Raw genomic sequence first — 19821 nt, 5'->3', positions numbered from 1 at the left:
ACTTTTTTAGAACCTGTATTCAAAGTTTTCCTTCTGTAAAAGTAAAAGCATTAAAATATACTATCAATTACTAAAAGTATATTCATAAAACTGTCTTTAAATGGCCTGTTTCATCATATCAGTTAATATTACTGGATTATAAATATCGAATCAATGTTTTTTTGTCTTACATTTCAGCTATGTAAAACAGGCAATACCAGCATCCCTGTACAGTAAACAGGTACAGCGGATAGCGACCTCTATTTTAAATGATGCCTCACACCATTTGCACAACGAGTTTCAGCTCCTTCACTCTGGATGACGGTTTTTAGTCCCAAGGTGCAGGACAAAGCGGTACAAAACAAGCTTTGTTCCTGCTGCTATTACTGAGCTGAACAAGCCACAGCATTTCCCTTCTCATCTAGACTCAAACTCCAATTTTAAGATAAGTCCAGATCTTCTTATTTATTCATGTAATTTTATAGTTATTATTGATTGACTGTTTTCTGATATGCCTTTTAAATGGAACCTTTAGCACTTTTATCATTTTATCATATCTATTGATTTTATCATTTTTATTGTTGTATTAGTCTTAGGATATTTTAGTATGTTAAGCACATTAAGTAGTTTGTTCTATCTTGTAATTCTGTAATGACCCAACATCTCACTGGCTGCAAAACAAGTTTACCTACAGGTACAAATAAAGTAACCTGAACCTCAACCTATATGGCTTAATGTGATATACTACACTGTGTTATTTTCATTGACTAGGCTTCATTTGGTGTTTAATTTGGAATTTGAAAAGTAAATAGTTGGGGGAGTAAGGTTCAGAATCTTGGCTGCTTATATTTTGTAGAGTAAACGAATAAAGCAGCATAAAATAGTAACATTCAGGTACCAATACAAATGCCTCTGACGTGTTCTTAATGACATTAACTGAGAAAACATCCAATAAAATTTTCCACCACTGGAGAGCAAAAGTAACTCAAAACATTTCTAAAATTATTCATATGTAACAGGATTATACATCAGAACATATGATGGAGTCTTCAATCAGTGCATCAGGTTTTGCATACAACACAGGGATACAGATTGGGGTTTTTTTTGCAGGGAAAATGCAGCAAACTATCATACAAATGTTCCCTTTGCTTCCTTTATGAGGTATTGGAAGAAAATATATACAATTGTGAATCTGTTGTATGTGGAAGTCCAAGAGATGTTCTTTTTAGTACTCCCGGTTTCTTTTGGGCCAACTCACTGTCAAAACAATTTGTGAAACAGGTCTTGAGATAAGGTCAATATTTTTTATATTCCCATAATGTGTGTAAACAGGGTTAGATTTCATGGGGATGCATTTACTCAATTTGAGAGCAGGATAAACCAATCTTATTATTTTTCTAAAGTATTCACTTTTAAACACTGAGGGGTGATACGGGCAACTGATGGAAGGCATTACAATTACTCCTCTCATTAATTATTGTCCATAAATAAATATTTATAGAAGAGTTCACCTGTTTTCTCATATTAAAAGAGAAATATTTTTCCTTTTCAGGCAACTCATGCCAATGAGAGCCAAATGAGACAAGCAAACTCACACATTGAAAAGGAGCAGGTGTGTTTACTCTCTACCCTCCCTGGATAATAGTGACTCATCATCTGCACAAATCTCTAACACATGTTATTAATACACATCTTTTCTCGCAAAAGGAACTATCTGTGCTTTGAGGGGTCTCTTCTCCTTTCTAGAAAAAAAAGAGACTGAAATATGTATACAACAGATGTATATTTATAGATTCTCAAAGGTGATATCCTCTCTGTCTGACAAGGACCCCGCCTCATGGGGCATCCTGGCCATGTTGAGTGATGTGGCGTCCCCTGGTGGGAAATGTAAAGGCCATCGTGTTGGCAGCTGATGGCCAGCAGCTGAGAGCAGACAGCTATATTTAAAAATTCATAATGTGGCCGCTAGTAAGCATTTCGATTCAGTCAGCATATTTTTAGTGACAGTCTTTGCACATTTGACTTTTAAAATATAGAAGACAGCTCACTGGTTATATATCCTGCAGGCCTGGACAGCATTCAGGTTTCAGACAAAGGTAAAATATCTATATATATTTAAGTAATCCTCAGAGGATGATTCATCAAACGTCTCTGCACAACGAAAACAGCTCCAGATCGCTTCATGTGGAAATATTTATTTTAAAATTCAACTTCAGTTAATTCACATGTCAGTTTCTTAAAATGCACACACATTGATCCATTTCATTTAGCCAGTTTCCTCCTGTACACACATTTTAAGACAGCCTCCAAACTGACTGAGGCTTGTATCCCAATACTCAGGACAATGTGTTTCCCGATTGTTTTGACAAAATCAATATGAATGACAGTTTAAAAAATCTCAGTAATGACGCCTATCTAATGAAACAAAAGCAAGAAAACGTACTCGTCTGGCACTGCAATGTTTCCCCAGGATTATTGGGTTGATTTTGGCAATCAAAGACTCATTAACTACCAAATAATTGCACTGACAAAAAGATAAAGTGATTGTAGCAAAGGCCCACAATTATAAAATGTCATGGACAACCCAAGCAGTCTTTCACTTATATCGACTTGGCAGCATGCATGGTATTTAGAAAAACACCACATAGCTCAAAAATAGAGATTGCACATTCGTCAGCAAGGGGTCCATCTGTGACCTGTTAGTGTGTGTGTTGGTGTGAGTGTGTTTAGCTCTGTCACGCGGTCATCTCCTCTTCCCTAGGTTGGTAAATGCCGTTTCAGGACGTCCTTGGCGTTGCCGGGCAGCGTCTCAGGAAAGTTCACATCAAACTCCACCACCAGGTCCCCTCTCTGCTCTGCGTTTTTGGGTAAGGGGAGGCCCTGCCCAGCCACAGTCTTTCTCATGCCGGGCTTGACGACGTCTGTGATCTTGATGTTGCACGTCTTGCCGTCTATCGTTGACACGGTCACCGAGCATCCGCACAACGACTGAAAAGACAAAAAAAAAAAAACAGGAGGAAGTCAGAGTGAGAATCTGGAGAACAGCAACCCACACATGGTGTACTGTGTGCAAAAATAAGACAAGAATCTGTTGGTGCGATACAGAAATGGATGATACTGATGAAGTGAATGTCATGGTATTGCTTAGGATGAGCTCTGGTATCTATACACTGCACAAAATAAAGATAATTCATATGTAGTTAACTAACAGACATTCAAATCAGCCAATCATGATTAAGAGCTGTTAACTATAGAAGCCAGAGATGTCAGAGTTGAAATGAAAGGAACTTATTTGAAGTTGAGCAGATGGCCAGTCATCACAAACAGACATTTGTTGTAGAATAACATTGATTACAGCTCAAATATGATAAAGGATGATTATTGCTAGATTGAAAATGCATTTTCGTGTGGTTTCCATGAAAACTACATCATTATTTCCTGAAAATGCTGTTCATTTTTGAGATATCAGCAACCAACACCGGCAGCTATATACAACTGCAAAAGAATCAGATGATAATATATTGTGTGGTGTTTATAACAAACACAACTGACCAATTTCAGTTTATTTTCTAGGAGTACTGATAAATGTGGGCACTATATTGGAGACAGATACTTCATCTACATCTATACTATGAATTACATGTTGACGATCATATAGCAGTCACAGGCATTAATCATTGCTAACACGTCTATGGCACTTTGGTTGGTGCAGTTTTATTGTTGCCAAAGGGCAAATATATGCATCTCAAATGTAAATATGCACAAGCTGAAATGTCACAGCAGCTCTAGAAGATATTGTGCAGCCTGCTCTAGTTGTTGCACAATGTTTCCTTCATCTGACGCATCCAAACCAACCCTCTGAATATCCAGTTTCTGAACCACAAATACCTCTGAAGCTCGTGCTACTTAGTGGACCGTGCTTTATGGACCCAGATATTTTCACACTGAGCAACTATTTGGACAAAACAATCTTAACTCAAGCTCCATTTAATGGCTTATCTGGAGCTTTCACCCTCCATAAACCACACCAACAATCCTCTGTTCTCTCAGTTTGCTCAGCTGTTGTGGTGGAGATGGCTCGGCTGTCATCAGGTGACAACAGGTGGTCCTAATCTCTGTACAATGATGGATTTTGGTGTTGGACATGATCCATTAACTTTCCCATGTCCTTCTCTCTCTTTGTTTTTCTGATGAAGACTGTGAGATGCTGGGAAGCTCTGGATCAGCTAAAGAGTCAAGATTATTTTCATCAAACTGCTACCAAAGTCAAAACAGCACCTTCATGCAGATACACAACTGTTAAATAATTGGGCACATTATATAAATTTTAAATCAGAGATGAGTAAGATTTATCTCCAAGAGTAGGAGGAACCTTATAAGTCCATCTTGAAGTGTGTGAGTGTGTGTGGGTGGGCGCCGCCTCTCCACCCACCCTGAGATTACAGCTCCTCTTTCTCAATGTGGATGTTCCAGATTACATAAGTGCACTAAAGTGTGAGTGTAGTCCAGTACTATACTCATTCAGCACAGCTGTACATTTCAGGGGAAACAACTTTAGAGGCAGACTTCCTACAGCTTGTCGATAGTGGGCCGGCTTTTGGAGCATTGGAGTTCTAAAGCAGCACTCTAAACTTAAATGTAGGCTTGTTCTGACTCTGCCTGGTGTGTGACTAATGCATCCATCAGAGTCTATTAATACTGATACACTCAGTCAAAGTGGGAGCCAAAATAGAAAAATGCCTCACCTGTCGCAGGCTCACGCGTACAGGATAGACTATGTTCGAGCCCTCTCGCCTAAAATGGGGGTGTGGCTTGTCCTTGATGACAAAAACAATGTCAGCAGGAATTGTGTTCAGCGACTCGTCTCCTTCCCGTGGGAAAGTGATCTTGGTTCCTTCTTTCCAGCCCCGCTTGATCTCGATTGTGAGAATCTTATCCTCTGTGCGCATGGTCCTGCCATCCGGATTTAGCCTCTTGCGAGAGATTTTCATCCTCTTGGTGCAGCCGTGAAAGACCTCCTCCAGGGTGACCCTCAGTTCGTGGACGATAGCAGGGTCCTGCTTCCTGCGTTGGGGCCCTCCAGGGCCGATGTGCCCATCCCTGGGGAATCCGTTCAGGTTGAAGCTGGTGAAGGAGCCAAAGGGGTCGTTTCCGTCTACCTCCATGTCCTCGTCGTCTCTGCCGTTAGCTTTACGCCCGAAGAACATCTCAAAGGGGTTTGAACCCCCAAAGAAAGTGGCGAAGGTGGCATGTGGATCCCCATGGAAGGTGTAGGTGAATGTGCTGCCTTGGCCATCAGCAGTGGGCCCATTTCCTCCCTTGAGACCTGAAGGGCAGCAGAAATGATTGATGAGTCATCTTAACACTGACATTCAGCAGCAGGAGTTTTCTGCTACTCCAACAGCAGGAATGCACAGTCCAATCCAATGATCAGATGCCAACCATGAAGTGACTAATTCACATTGGATACAGTTTATTAGAGCTGCAGAATGTAATAGTAGATTCAGCTCTGAGGTGAATTCAAGCAGAGACATCAATCATTGACTGATTTTGGCTTCTGCAATGTCCGAATTCTTCTCATCACTTCCTCAGTGAGCTGAAAATTTTGTGATTTTTGATACAACATTCTTATACATACATTTAAAATAACCAATCAGCTTGATGAGAATACTCAAACCGGATTAACTTATTGGACACAATCTGTAGTTGCAACCCGACCATTTATTAGTCAGTGTCACTGAAACATTCAGTGTTTTGTCTGAAATTAATTCAGTCACGACGGCCCACTGTCTCGTTTCTGCATGGGCACCATAGCAACCTTTAGCATCATAACGCCTGGCATAAAAAGTGTCCCAGAGAATGACAAAATAAGTACTCATTGGATTATTAAGGTTTGAAAAAAAGGGAACACCACCAAGGACAGCACTTAATGAGATCTGAGTGTTCTGTTCAGCAGCACCACAGGTTCATGAAACAGCTGTCAGAAGGAACACTGAATTATTTCTGTAGTTAAAATAATATTTTAGAACTAAATGGACCAAAAAATATTAAAATATACTACAGTGTGCTGATTAAATAAAGCATCACTGTCAGATAGAATGTTACATTTCTAAAGACTGACAGTTTCAGCCTTAAAATTATCTAAGATGAAGAAAGATAATATTTAAATCTGAAGTTATAATTAAGGTAAGGTGGTATGGGACAAAAGCGGGTCAAGTAATGATGTCTTTGGTCTCTTTGGTGGACAAACTTTACATGACACCTCTTCCATTTTTAGAGAAATTACTGTTAATCAAGTAAAGGATTACAAACGTATTGTTTAAGATCTTCTAACACTAATACGGCACATTACAGATGTTTGTTTGTTGGCTTTGAAAGCCTTTAAAAGACTCACTGTACACATTTACAGGCTCATATTTGAATATCTGGCATGCATTTGCGATCTAAATGAGACATTCCTTCATTTACTTGCAATTTCTAGAAATGTCTGCAACATGAAATGATGTATTAAAAGCACAACAGCTCAATTTAAATCTTTAATATATGGCTGAATTGTGGATTTGTGGTCCCACCCTTCTATATTTGGACTAATAATTAAATTGTAGGTAATCACTGCTGCATCAAAGCTCGAGCATAATCAGATGAACATTTGATTTCTATTTAAACACCCACAGCTTTATGAAATGTGTGGTTGAAATGGGGACAGGGCTCATGATTCCTATGACATAGAGGCTCATAACTTCAGATGTAGAGACACAGATGACGGATGATGTGAAATGTACAGAACAGTAAGTCTGTGATCTATTGAACAGCTGTTTTTAGGCCTCCTTTAGGAAACAGTGTGTGACTTGAATTAAAGCCAACTGTGTTTTATTCCCATCCTTCCTGGGGGGTTATAAAGGTGTATTTCAGCTAAATTTAGAGCTGATCTAGAGGTTTATATAAGACAATGAAGCACATATTACCTTCCTCTCCGTACTGGTCATAAACTTCTCTTTTCTTCGGATCACTGAGGACTTCATAAGCCTCGGCGATTTCCTTGAATTTCTCCTCGGCGGCTGCAGACTTGTTTTTGTCCGGGTGCCATTTCAGCGCCTGTTTTCTGTACGCTTTCTTTATATCCTCCTCTGTGGCTCCTTTAGAAATGCCCAGCGTTTTGTAGTAATCTTTGCCCATTTTCCGCGTATCCCCGAAAATAAATAATTGATGCAGATATAGTAGAAAAGCCCTTGGAGGAGTGGAGCTGGATGGGGTTGGTCGACGGCTGCTGGTCGGCCTCAGTCTGGACTAGTGGACTGTAAGAAGCCGCAGACAGATACACAGTGCAGGATGAAAACCATTTAGAGGCGGTTCGTCAACACAGAGGACCTTCTGCTATTTATCCGTGACTGGATGACCCTCTTTAAATAGCCTCAGCTCCCTCTCCAGCATCCACAGCGCCAACGTCAAGTTCACCTCAGTGTTATGAGTCTGCTTCCAGAGATGAGCTCAGTCAGGCTCTGTCACTGCAGAAATAAACCTGCTGAGAGAAAATGTGTCTTATTTTGGCAGGCAGATAGAGGAAGTGTGCAGATTATTGACTTCACTAAAAACAGTCTATCAAAATATTCCAATTAAAAGCCATGCATTGAAAATGTATAAGGTAGCATGAACATTAGAAGCAGGGTTGACTATTTTAAATAACACTACTCAGAGAAAAACACTTTAATATTTTGTCAATACATTATATGTGCTCAAATATTGAAATATATATGTAAAAGCAGGATAATACTACTCAAGTTTAAAGTTGCTGTTGGTAGGAATGGTGTAAAAACGTTACTTTTTTCTGCCGGGTTTGGAGAAAAGGTCATAATACTCATCAGTTCTCATCGGTAAGTGGAGTAATTTAGACTATTGCGAAATCTCTGTGTTTTCCAATGCCTTTGTATCAAGCAATGTTATTATTCCCCTCGTTCCCGTTATGACAGACCAATCATAACTAATCTCCAATCCTCTGTCCTGATTGGTTAAGGGGTGGCCCAATTGGTCCTCCAATTGGTTATGAGACCGGCACTATCATGACCGCACATGCCTATCTCTGTTGGGGGGCTAAGAGGAAATGTGGTTGAGAGGGATAGTGTTGACATTCGAAGTCCCTCTCTCTCAGATGTTTACTCTGTGACTACCAACCCTAGCTTTAAGATAGCTTGTTTTATCGGGAGCAATTTTTTCTATTATGAATCATTTTCTTAAAGGTACAGTGTGTAGAAATGGGAATAATTTGTGATATCAATCAATCAACCAATCAATCATCATCTTTATTTGTAGACAGCACCAAATCACAACAAATTTTATCTCAAGACGCTTTTGCAAACATAGCAGGTCCAGACCATACTCTATGTTAAATTATTAACAGAGACCCAACTCCAAGACCGGATAAGACTCAGTCTGATCTCATCTTAATCCACCATGAGCATTGCACCTCGCAGTATTTTGCTAGTTACAGCAGCAAGGTCAAACTTCCTTTAACAGGCAGAAACCTCGAGCAGAACCAGACTCATGTTAGACAGTTATCTGCCTCGACTGAGTTGGGGTTGGAAAGAGGGATAGAGGAGAATAAGAGAGAGAGAGCGATGATATGATGAGACGAGTAGTAGTAGTAGCTGTTGCCGCTGGAGTCCAGCACATCCGTATCAGCTGGAGTCTGGAAAGTCCACAGCAAGAGGACGTCTACGGCAGCTCAGAGGAACCTAGCGATCAGATTCTAGATTGAAACGCTCCCTTAATCTCCCTGTGAAATTCCAGAGTTTACGGTGGTCTTCAAGGACAAGAAGCTCCTGACTGCATGCAAATTCTGAGCCTCAGTTTGGCAAGTTTATGTAGAGCACAACAACCACTCTATTCTTCTTCGTCTTCCAAGGCTGCATTTTTGGTGGCTACCCACTAAAAATGGCCTGTTCCAGTTTGTCCGTTCTGTGCTACTGTAGAAACGTGGCGGTGCAAGATGGCAGCCTCCATGGAAGGGGACCCGCTCTTTTTGTAGATATAAAAGGCTCATTCTAAGTAAAACAAAAACAAATAGATTTTTTTAATTCAGGTAATTAAACACTATTCAAACATACTTATGAATATTATATTCCAATTCTACCAAATCTGTTATTCTATGTGTCACAAAATACTTCACACAGTACCTTTAAGTGGCGTGACCAGACTCTTTTTTTTACCTGGGGTGGTCCAACAAGGTTGGTACTTCAGCACACATGAATAACTACCATTTATTTACCTTCTCTTTCCACACCAATCATGTCTACTTAAACTTTCATCATACAGATATTATATCCCACCTCTTTCTTTTAAAAAAAAAGACAACAGAGAGCCAACAATAATTTTCTACGCGTAATTCTTGAAGGCTCTTCATATGTTGAGTGCAACAACAAATAGCATACATCTTTTAATGTACGGTGTTATATAAATGTGTATAGTGAAAAGCTATATTCCTTCTGACTCCTCTGCTGTGGAGTTAGACCACATGTAAGGTCTACTAAAGGACAACGCTTATGTCAATTTATTACTATCCCTCTACTGTTAGGTGGTTAGCAGCTTTCAGGATGGAAATCTACATTTAATTTGGCGCACTGTTGATTAGATAACGCCACCAGGGGGCGCTATAATTAAAACATATATCAAAAAGTTTAGCATTTTGAAATGCCTAATTAAATAATTAAAACAATTATGTATTAAAATAATTAAAATCCGAGATTTTAAGTGAATCTATTAATGATGAAGTTTATTGATAGACTTAAATCTCTGTCCTGCTGTTTCCAAGTGAAATATAAATGTATTTGTATTTCTATAGACTAGTTTTTTGCCTGGTTATTGAAAGGCATCATTTTAAGATCATAGTTATTTCCTGCTTTTTTCACAACAGTCAAGATTTTTAAGTTAGTTTCTCCAACCTGAACATTCCTTCATCCATGTCCCTTAAACCTTAAACATGGACGTTTTCAACTTATTATTTGAATTACTTATCTTTAAATTGTACCTTTATTATAAGAATCCCCTATCCGTCTCTATAAACGTGACTCCAGCTCCACTAAATGAGGTTTTGACAGTAATAAGTGAGGATGATGATGAGGAAATGGTTGTCTTTCTTGCAGCCACAGCGCCCCCTGCTGTACCACAGACACATTGCGACCCTGTGAGCTAATGTGAAAAGCGCTTACACTGCAGTGCCTCTGTGCTCAATGAGTCAGCGTCACAGCGGCAGGTCAATGATCTGTTCATCATCAATGCAATAATTGTCTGCTCGAGAGGACCCGTAAGGAAAGAAACAAGGTGCACTCTGCCACATTGAATTTTCCATTTGGAGGTAATTTGTGCGTAAAAGAGTCATGGATCAGTTTCATGGGTTATTTGTTAAACTAGACAAAAACAATGATGGGCTCATATCGGTGTCGGAGCTGCACAGTGAAATGAGAAAGCATGGGGTCCAGTCAGCGGATGGTAAGGTCCAGGTAAGCTTATCAATAATCATTGTATTTATTGTAAGCATTCACTGTATATGCAAGGCACAAGACTGCTAACGGACGAGCCCTGTCTCCCCTTCTAGACTATCATTGACTCCTATGACAAAGACAAAGATGGCCTGTTGGATTATAAAGAGTTTCTCAGCTACATGATGGACCGAGAGAGGAAATGGAAAATTTACTTCCATGAGCTTGACAAGAACAAGTGTGGTGAGTGGTTTAAGGCCTTGCTGCTTATGGTCAGTTTATCTTTCTGAAGACAACATAAGAACATATTAAAAAGCACAACAGTCATGCTTAATACACACTACAAAGATTTGGTTATGTATGAACTACTTTAAACACTATTTTGTCATAATAAACTGCATGTTCAAGGTCACACAGGTAAGGCAAACACAAGATTTGTTTATGGTACACAGACGACAATGCACTGCACTGTGACCCTTGCACCCTTTGAGTTTACAGTATCACTTCCAAGAAACATGCCAACTGCAAAAGCAGTGCCCGTATCTGTTTGTAATTTTGTGCATTTCTTTTTTGATCAGGAGTGATTGACCAGGAGGACATCATAAGTTTGTTTAAGGAGTTAGGAGTGGTCATATCAAAGCCGAATGCAAATCAAATTATTCAAATGTAAGATTTCTTTTGCCCACTCCTCTATTCTTAATGGATTAACTGTTGCATTTGATGACTCCATTCACCATAAAGAGAAATATGAAACCATCAGAAGTTCAGTTCAGCTGAATTAAAAACTCTTGTACTTTATAAACATGTTTTAGAATACAAAGTTCATGACAAGACGGTATCATACAGTTAACGTCTGAAATTGATATGTTATCATAGAGTGTCTCATGTTATAAATAGTGTATAACTTTACCTTCATACCAGCTGTCATAGTGTAAGTGAAATAAGTTTTGGCCTCAAACTCATTGCTCAGACAGCTTTCTCTTCATCAACAAAGCCATCAAGCTAAAAGTCTAAAGTATATGAAATGAGATAGTGGCCCACACAAGGGTCTTCACTTTAGACTTATTAGACAAACATAGGTACAACACCAACTCCAGAAGAGCTGGGACGCTGTGTGAAGTGTTGATAAAAACAGATTATGATGGTTTGTAAGCAATCTAAAGCCTACATTTAAATTTGTATGACATGCTCGATTTAAATTTGATGCCGGCAACACGTATCAAAAAGAGTTGGGACAGAGACGACGAAACACTAAAACTGTTTTGTACTAAAAAATAAAACAGTTGAAGGAACATCTTCCAACTAATTAGGTTGATTCACAACAGGTTAGTAACATGAGGAGGTATAAAAAGGGTATTCCAGAGAGGCTGAATCCCTCAGAAATAAAGATAGGAAGAGGTTCAACCCTCTGACTGAGTGAGCAAATAGTTCAACAGTTTTAGAATATTATTCTTTACCGTAAAACTGCAAAGTCAGATTTCATCTGCAGTATAAAATATAATTAAAAGATTCAGAGAGTCTAGAGAAATCTCTTAAGATAGACTGAAGCACAGTGGAAAACAGTCCTGGGGTATGACGAACCAAAATTTGACATTATTTGTGGAAATCATGGATGCAACATCCACTGCTCTAGAGAGGAGAGGTACCACCCGGCTCATTAACAGCTCAAAAGCCAGCAACTGTGATGGGGTGGGGATGTATAAGTACCCATGGCATGAGTAGCTTATATAGCTGAGATGGCACAAATTCTGCCACCCAGACAATGCCCTTTTCAGGGAAGACCTTACATGTTTCAGCAAGACAATCCAAACCCCATTCGGCATGTATTACAAGAGCATGGCTCCGTAGTAGAAGAGCCCAGGTGCTAAACTGGCCTGCCTGCAGTCCCAACTCATTACCCATTGAAAACATTTGATGCATTGGGAAACAAAAAATGAACAACAAAGGAGACTCTGAACTTTTGAGTAGTTAAAATCAGGCAAGAATGGGCCGAGTGGCATCAAATTTAAAAAACAGCATATGTGTCTCATCAAACAATATATTTTATACAATATATTTTATTAAAATTTAACACAGCATCTCAACTTTTTTAGAGCTGGGGTTGTATTTCAGTTTGATTACAGTTAATTAAGATTAAAATTAAGATTTTACCAGAAACTTTTAAAATGTGAAATTAATTATGTGAAATGGTACAGTGCTGCTCATTCAAATTCTTAACCACAGCACATGTTAAAACAAACCAACGAATATTCCCTGTTTCTGTTGTATCTGTGAACCTCAGGATGGACAAGGACAGCTCGATGACGGTGGACTGGAGTGAATTCCTGCACCACGTCATCCTGAACCCCGTGGACAACATCGGGGAGCTTGTGTCATCGTGGAAACACAGTCTGGTGAGATCATCCTTCATTATCACACTTATGTTACTGTTGACACTTCAGCAGAGCAGAGGTGTAAGCACAAACTGTGACACATTAAGTGTCCACTCGAGTGTGAGTGATAAAACGATGATTGAGGGATGACAAATGTTATTGTTCACTTTGTCCGTCTGCAGGTTTTTGATGTGGGTGAGAGCCGTGCGATGCCCATTGAGTTCCCTGAGGAGGCGTCTGGTTTTGGTGCATGGAGGACGTTTGTTCTTGCAGCAGGATTGGCAGATGCTGTGTCCAGGAGTGTGACAGCACCGATAGACCGTCTTAAGACACAACTTCAGGTCAGCTGCACCTTCAAAAGTTTTGTTAAAGTCTGAAGAATAAACTTTCCCTTTCTTTACAACAACAAACATAACTGTAACTTTAAACAAACAGACTTTCCATGTTCACTGGACCCTACCAAAGTGACTTTCAGGGATCAGTTGTTCAGGGTTTCTTACTCACAACAGTCTAATAAGTAAATGTAAAGGGATCGATTTTAAATTCAACAAATCCAAACCAAACACCCAGAAATATGTCTTACAACACGTTTTCTATAAGCCATGAGATTGCCCTGATGTATGGTGCAAATCATTGACAGCAACTTTCAACATGCATGGGAATAGCTGAGCTGTAATAATAGCTGTTAACATGTAAGTTTGCATCTATAGCTTAAGTAAAGTTTTTTTTCCTTAAACTGTTGAACAAAGAAATGGAAGTAGCCACAACACAAATGCAAATACTTATAACACAAATGCAAATAGCCATAACAGAAATGCAAAGTGAGAGGTTGATGATTGTATTGCCATATGTTTACCTACATATCTGACCCTCGGGAATAACAGTCTGTCGTCACAAACACTGGTGACAGTCGACCCGTTCAACTTCCCTTGTCGCTGTACTTCCGTTGTTGCCCTGCCACTCTTTGCATTTGTGTCAACGCTATTTGGGATTGTTTGTAGCTATATGTGGTTGTGTTGTGGGTACTTGTGGTTGTGTTGCAGCTATTTGCATTTCTATTGTAGCTATTTGCGTTTGTATTGTAACTATTTGCATTTGTGTTGTAAGTATTCGCATTTGTGTTGCGGCTATTTGCAGTTGTGTTGTGTCGTTCGCATTTGTGTTCTGAATATGCAAAACTCCCGGCCACCACAACTTAGTGTTGATGGAGAAAAATCAACATTTAGCATGTGGTGTCAGTCTCAAATTTGGTTCTCACGTGGTTTTTGAAATTTATTATACCAAGTCAAACCAACACAGTCCAGGTTGAAAAAAGCCAACACTCAAATCTCAGATGTCCTGATATTTGTAATAATGTACCTGGTGATATTGTTATTGATTCATTTGTAATGAGTTTCATAATATTTGGTCAAGTACAAAGGGAAAGGCCGAGAGAATGGTAGAGTTAATATAATAATGGTTCATCTTTTGGAGGGTAAGGGTTAGAGGAAGGAAAAACTATTTTTTCATATTCAAATAGATAAATGAAGACATTTATAAGATGCTATTTTATAAACCAACATCTGCTCATTTGTACATGCAGGCTAAGTAAGCCATTACCTTAACCAAAAATAAACAAAGTTCATGTAGATGCTTGTTTGCTTTTTAATCAGGGTAAGTAATGTTCTTATAAATGTGTCACTGATGACACTATAAGTGCAAAGATAATATCTGTTAAATTCTTTCTACCTTGATTCACATCTCTTGGAGTATTTTTATTTTCAGAGCACCAAGTCCAAATCTGAATGTGCAGCTCTCCTTTAATGCAAAATTAGAATGAAGTTAAAGAAGAAAAATAGCAGCCATGAAGAAGACACGACCATGAATAAAAGCCACATAGTAATAATAGGGACAACACAGTAATATATAAATACAGCACATCAGGAATAAAGTTAGTAGGGACTGAGGTGTGCAAATGTGCAATACTGAAAGCAACTGTGCAATCATAAAAGGCTGTAATAGTAGGCAGTAGTAGTAGGCAGTAATAGGGGGCATTCGGGGGCTGGTTAAGAGCAGCGATGGCTCTTTCATTTATTCTCTCACACAAATACACAGAAAGAGAATTCAGTGAATTATGTGTGGCACATCATCCTATCATGAGTGCTCAGTGCAGTTTTTTGTGGCATCCTGACTGATAATGATTTTTTAAAAAGTATAAAACTGCTGCATATAAAAGTGAGTCATATCAAAGTGTTTTGTGCTCTGTAGGTTTATGGATCCAAGGCGTTCTCTCAAGGCTTTCAGGAGATGAAGGCGGGTGGTCTGCGTTCAATGTGGCAAGGTAACGCCGTCAATGTTCTGAAAGGAACACCTCAGTCCACGCTGCAATGTCTGATCTATGCTCAGGTGAGGCTTCAGTAGCAGATAGACTCGGCAGTGTGAATTATTGATGCACCAGTTTCCTGTTTCTCAGGACAAACACTCACAGTGTCTCTGCTCTGTCCAGATGAAGGTGTACACCCAGAACAGAACTCAGGAGACTCTGACGGTGCAGCAGCGGTTCGGTTTGGGTTGTGTGTCTGGTGCTGTTACTCACGCTGCCTTCTACCCTTTAGAGGTATCAGAGATCAGTGGCAGGTCTGATTGCTTTCACATCTCTGTCCTGTCCTCTGTTTCATAATAACATACGTATATGTTGTTGCTTAAATGTCAGTGTGTCCATGATAGAATATATATAAACTCTTGCTTTAATTCTAACACTGAATACCCATTAGAGTCGGTCAGTAGGCCCAAATGTTAGCATGTTTGATGACATTGCTAAACTAAGACTGAAACTAAGATTATTTTTCCTGAGTACAATTGTTCAAAGGTTTTAATCCAGATAAAAATGATCCAGATTTGCTAATCCACCTTTTTCTACCAAGGATCAGTTAATGCAACTCACTTCAAAGAAAACTACATGAATCATCCTAATCCAATTACAGATTTTAAAGGACTACCAAATCCGGATTGCTCAGGGGGCGCCAAAATCCACACAAACTGAAAGTTCTTTTCAGTTAAGCCCTCTCACACATGCCCTTCACTCCTGAGGACTACATGTGTGAATGCAAATTGCAGAGTTCTCCTGCAGCCCCCTGTACAAAGGCTGTGTAAGGAGTGGATGTTGGTACAGTATGTACATCCTTGATGGTCAGAACATCCACAGTGGGCGAGTGGGTGGTTGGATGACATCGTTCAGAGAGTTTTTCTGCTTTATAACCTGATCTTTCCGGCTCCCTTCAGTTGCCTGTAGTCTGTATGATGTCTTACTCGTATGTCTGTACTGTAGACACGTCCCTTTCATAGGTCCCTTTACATGTTATAGTGATTCTGACATAGAAACAATCACCATTACTGAATACATCTCCTCTCCTCCTCCTCCTCATCCTCATCCTCTTTGTCCTCCTCTTTGTGTTAGTCATGCACTCCTGAACGTGAGTGCATAGTGAAAAGGGCTGTACTTTGAATGAGATATTTTTAGTGTGATACTAACAAATGTTTTGTGACTTATTTCATGGCGACAAAATCAATTATTGTACAACCCTTAATGTTTACCTCAAAAAATATGTCAAAATATCAACCTCCTTGTGAAAATGTCACTTTGTTTGACCAATTCAACAGTTTCATATTTTGTTCCTGTAATCCAGCCCTAAAATTGTAGTGTGTAGTATTTAGCAGCTTTTAGCATAACAGCCTTGGTAGAAATGGAGGCCGCCATCTTGGACCGCCATGTTTCTACTGTAGCACTGTAGAAACAGCTAACTACTAACATACACGTTTATATATTTAGTGAGAGGCCGCTGAAGTGTTTGTTGTGTGCAAAATAATTAGTATGAATAGGGGTTTTTGGTGGTAAAAACATGACAAATGAAGGATCATACATATCATGCAGCACAGCAGCTTCTTGTCCCTCAAGGCCACTATCCCTTCACCTATAGGAGGGGTGAGAAAGGGAGAATTTCATTCTAGAATCTGACCACTAGAGATTGCTAAATCTTCCCATTTTTGCACCTTTAATCCAGCCCTCTTTTGGCATCAGAATAATCCGGATTTTTTGGATAAAAGTGATCCAAGTCCTACTCAAAAGTTTTGAACAACATAAACTGTAGGTTCTATCTGCATGAAATACAGGATTAGACCACCAAATCCAATCTATAGTCCGGTCTTCCTTTTGAACAACATGATTCTAAGATTTGATCTGATCTGATTACTTTTGAAAAACCAGGCTCTGAAGATTGCAGTTTGCTCTATTGGTATACTTTTGGGTATTCAATGTAAGAATTATAATTTTTATTTAGCACAAGAAACAAGCTATATACAAACACGTCACTTCAAAGGTCTTAGTGTTTATTTGTTGCAAGAGAATTAAGAATTTTGAGGGAGACCTCTGCTGCACCAAAAATGTTGTAAATTATCTGCACTTGGGTGTTTAATGCAACCATCAGGAGGAAAAATCACCTGCATAATTTCCTTGATATATGATGAGAAATCAAATGTGCACTGAAAGATGTAATTATATCTACATACTAAATCTGACCTACAGTATTTGTATCTATAAAAACATGCAATACTGGGGCCGAAAGTGTGTCAATTAAGGACTAAATTAGGACTAAGGTGCAGGGACATGTCCAGGATGCGAAATACAGTTTAGAGGACAAGGTTCTTTACTTCACAGGTCAGAGGTCCGCCGGAGAAGGTAGATAAATCCACCAATGGCTTATCGTCCACAAAACCAGAATCCAAAGACCCAAGCAAAACAAACAAGCAAATGCTCATGGACACGATGGTGACAATGACAACCTGACAGAGGGAGGGTGGAAGCACAGGAGTTTATATACTGGTCAGGCTAATTGCAAAAGAGGCACAGGGTGTGTGTGGAAAAAGGCGGGAAACAGAACAATGGAAGGGAGTTACCTTTATAAGGTTATGAGGTTATACCAAACATCAGTATTAAAAACAAAACAGGAAGTGAACCAAAAAAAAACATGAAAACATGACTACAGATTAACAGTAACATTAAAATAAGATGGATATAATCTCAGTCATGTAACCCTTAACTGTTACCCTTAACTGCTTTATTTTAAGGGTAATGTGAAATTCTTTGAAACCGGTCATATTTGGAATAAAACTCCTCAGTTGATTTTAAATTCCTTATGAATACTGAACAAAGGCTCAACAAAGGTATTTTATGTTGATTCCTCCCATCTTATCTCCTCCACAGGTGCTGAAGGTAAGGTTGAACTTACAGCAAGCTGGCACCTACAACGGTGTTGTGGCATGTGCGCGATCTATATACAGACATGAGTCCATATCCTCCTTTTATAGAGGATTCAAGCCCAGCATCCTCTGCATGATTCCTTACGCAGGTGTGGAGTGTGCGGTTCATCAGGTGAGACAGAACAACACTCACAGTTTGTATACACTTTAATCGTAAAGGAATAACCTCCCTAACTAATCGTCTCTTTGTGCAGTCTATCATGAGCTGGGCAAAGAGCGATCCGGCCTACAACAGTGACTCCAAACTGTTTTTCTTCAGCTTCGTAGCCTTTGCTTCTGGACAGATGACCAGTTACCCGCTGGCAGTGATCCGGACTCAGCAACAAGCTCAAGGTAAAGCTCTCTGGAGATGATTGAAGTCTATATGAAATGATGTTTTACTCATTATGACACTGTTTTATGTTTCACTCGTTCCTATTTATCTTGTTTTCCAGCTTTCTGCCCAGAATCACGGCCAGCTTCAGGGGTATTACAAGGACTTGTGGGGATATATGAAAGAAGTGGAATTAAAGGATATTATAACGGGATGGGAGCCAGCTTCGTCAGGGCAATTCCATGTGCTCTGATTAACTACACTCTAACTAGAACATTTGAAAATTGGTTTTCTTCCATGGAGTCTTGAGATGAAGTAAATGCCTCTTTTCTCTTTGTGCAGAACTTTTGTTTTCAAACTTTTTTTTCAGGAATGAATCTGGAAAATTGAAAAAAGTGTTTTGATTGACCCTCCCAAATTAAGCAGAAACCTTTGAACTGGTTGAAAATGCCAGGATGAGGCCTGTCAGACAAACATCATGCAAGTTTGGCTCAACCATTGTCTTGGACAATGAGCAAGAGAATAAAGCATGAAGTACTTCTTACCCACTGGAGACTGGTCTTTGTTAATAAGGGTGAGTCTAAATGTGAAAGAGCAATAAAATGTCATGTCATTAAAGAGTTTAGGCATCTTCATTAACATATATCAGAGCTGTTAAATCTTAATTTGTAATAACTTTGAATTTGATAACAAGTGTTTAATTTTTACTAATAAGGTAGGTATTGATTTAAAGCGCCAGTGCTAGTTTATCTATGTAACAGTCAGTTTACAGAAGCACACACAATCAGACTGAAAAACAGCCTCCTCCCACAAGCTGTTAAGATTATGTGCCCCCTCTCTCCCCTCCCCCAACAGAGACTAGAGAGTATAAGTTTATTTAGCTGCTTTCCAGAGATTTCGTGATCTTTCTTGATAGCGCCATATAACAAAGAGTTTCTGGATTCATTTATCTCATTATTTTGAGATAGCAGAGCTTGATTTCTAATGATAAAGAATATTCTTCATGTGATCTAGAAAACACAATAGGCTGGTTGCTGTGATAGGCCAGGCATGAAATGGTAGGCTGCCACTAAATCAAGTTTAATAATATTATTATTATTATTATTATTATAAAATGATACTACCATAAGGGAAAAAACCTTAGATCATATTTTTACAGTCAAATATATGTTGTTAAAAAAAATCTAACTTAAAACTAGCTTTACGGAGGAGAATTAGGGTGACAGAAAAAAAAAAAAGGTCCGATTTATTTTTTAAATGTTTTTTTTTTTGAGAAAAAAGGCAGAATTCTGCCCTTTTTTTTTTTTTAAAGATATCTGACTTTTTTCTCAGAACAAAAACATAAAATATATATATATATATATATATATATATATATATATATATAGTG

At 38.9% G+C, this 19821-nt stretch overlaps 2 protein-coding genes across 4 annotated transcripts; one reads left to right on the top strand and one right to left on the bottom strand.

Moving 5' to 3' along the window:
* Window positions 1-2154: 2154 nt before the first annotated feature.
* dnajb4 (DnaJ heat shock protein family (Hsp40) member B4) lies at window positions 2155-7470 on the bottom strand. Its single transcript, XM_034703719.1, has 3 exons — window positions 6945-7470; window positions 4725-5305; window positions 2155-2967 (listed from the first exon to the last, which is right to left on the bottom strand). The coding sequence occupies exons 1-3, from the start codon at window positions 7153-7155 to the stop codon at window positions 2737-2739; spliced, it is 1023 nt and encodes a 340-aa protein (XP_034559610.1). The 5' UTR covers window positions 7156-7470; the 3' UTR covers window positions 2155-2736.
* Window positions 7471-9943: 2473 nt separating this feature from the next.
* slc25a24l (solute carrier family 25 member 24, like) lies at window positions 9944-19049 on the top strand. Of its 3 annotated transcripts, XM_034703718.1 has the most exons (11): window positions 9946-10293; window positions 10384-10472; window positions 10568-10694; window positions 11030-11117; window positions 12733-12844; window positions 13006-13164; window positions 15071-15208; window positions 15309-15419; window positions 18063-18230; window positions 18313-18451; window positions 18553-19049. In XM_034703718.1, exons 2-11 carry the CDS (start codon window positions 10431-10433, stop codon window positions 18738-18740), a joined length of 1272 nt encoding a protein of 423 aa, XP_034559609.1. In that variant the 5' UTR covers window positions 9946-10293; window positions 10384-10430; the 3' UTR covers window positions 18741-19049. The 3 variants fall into 3 exon arrangements, with proteins under 3 accessions (XP_034559608.1, XP_034559607.1, XP_034559609.1); XM_034703717.1 differs by having other exon boundaries at window positions 9944-10472; window positions 15071-15143; window positions 15309-15439; XM_034703716.1 differs by having other exon boundaries at window positions 9945-10472.
* Window positions 19050-19821: the final 772 nt, after the last annotated feature.

The sequence above is a fragment of the Notolabrus celidotus genome, chromosome 15, assembly GCF_009762535.1.
Source record: "Notolabrus celidotus isolate fNotCel1 chromosome 15, fNotCel1.pri, whole genome shotgun sequence".
NCBI lineage: Eukaryota > Metazoa > Chordata > Actinopteri > Labriformes > Labridae > Notolabrus > Notolabrus celidotus.
Note: the sequence above shows the minus strand (reverse complement) of the source record. Positions and strands in the feature narration are given on the sequence as shown.

Coding starts and splice junctions, on each gene's coding strand:
- dnajb4 (XM_034703719.1), bottom strand. CDS start 7,155: ATGGGCAAAGATTACTACAAAACGCTGGGCATTTCTAAAGGAGCCACA. Junction 5,306..6,944: donor TGACCAGTACGGAGAGGAAG/GTAATATGTGCT, acceptor GCTGCCCTTCAG/GTCTCAAGGGAGGAAATGGG. Junction 2,968..4,724: donor TACGCGTGAGCCTGCGACAG/GTGAGGCATTTT, acceptor TTGTCTTTTCAG/TCGTTGTGCGGATGCTCGGT.
- slc25a24l (XM_034703716.1), top strand. CDS start 10,350: ATGGATCAGTTTCATGGGTTATTTGTTAAACTAGACAAAAACAATGAT. Junction 13,165..15,070: donor GTCTTAAGACACAACTTCAG/GTCAGCTGCACC, acceptor TGTGCTCTGTAG/GTTTATGGATCCAAGGCGTT. Junction 18,452..18,552: donor GACTCAGCAACAAGCTCAAG/GTAAAGCTCTCT, acceptor CTTGTTTTCCAG/CTTTCTGCCCAGAATCACGG.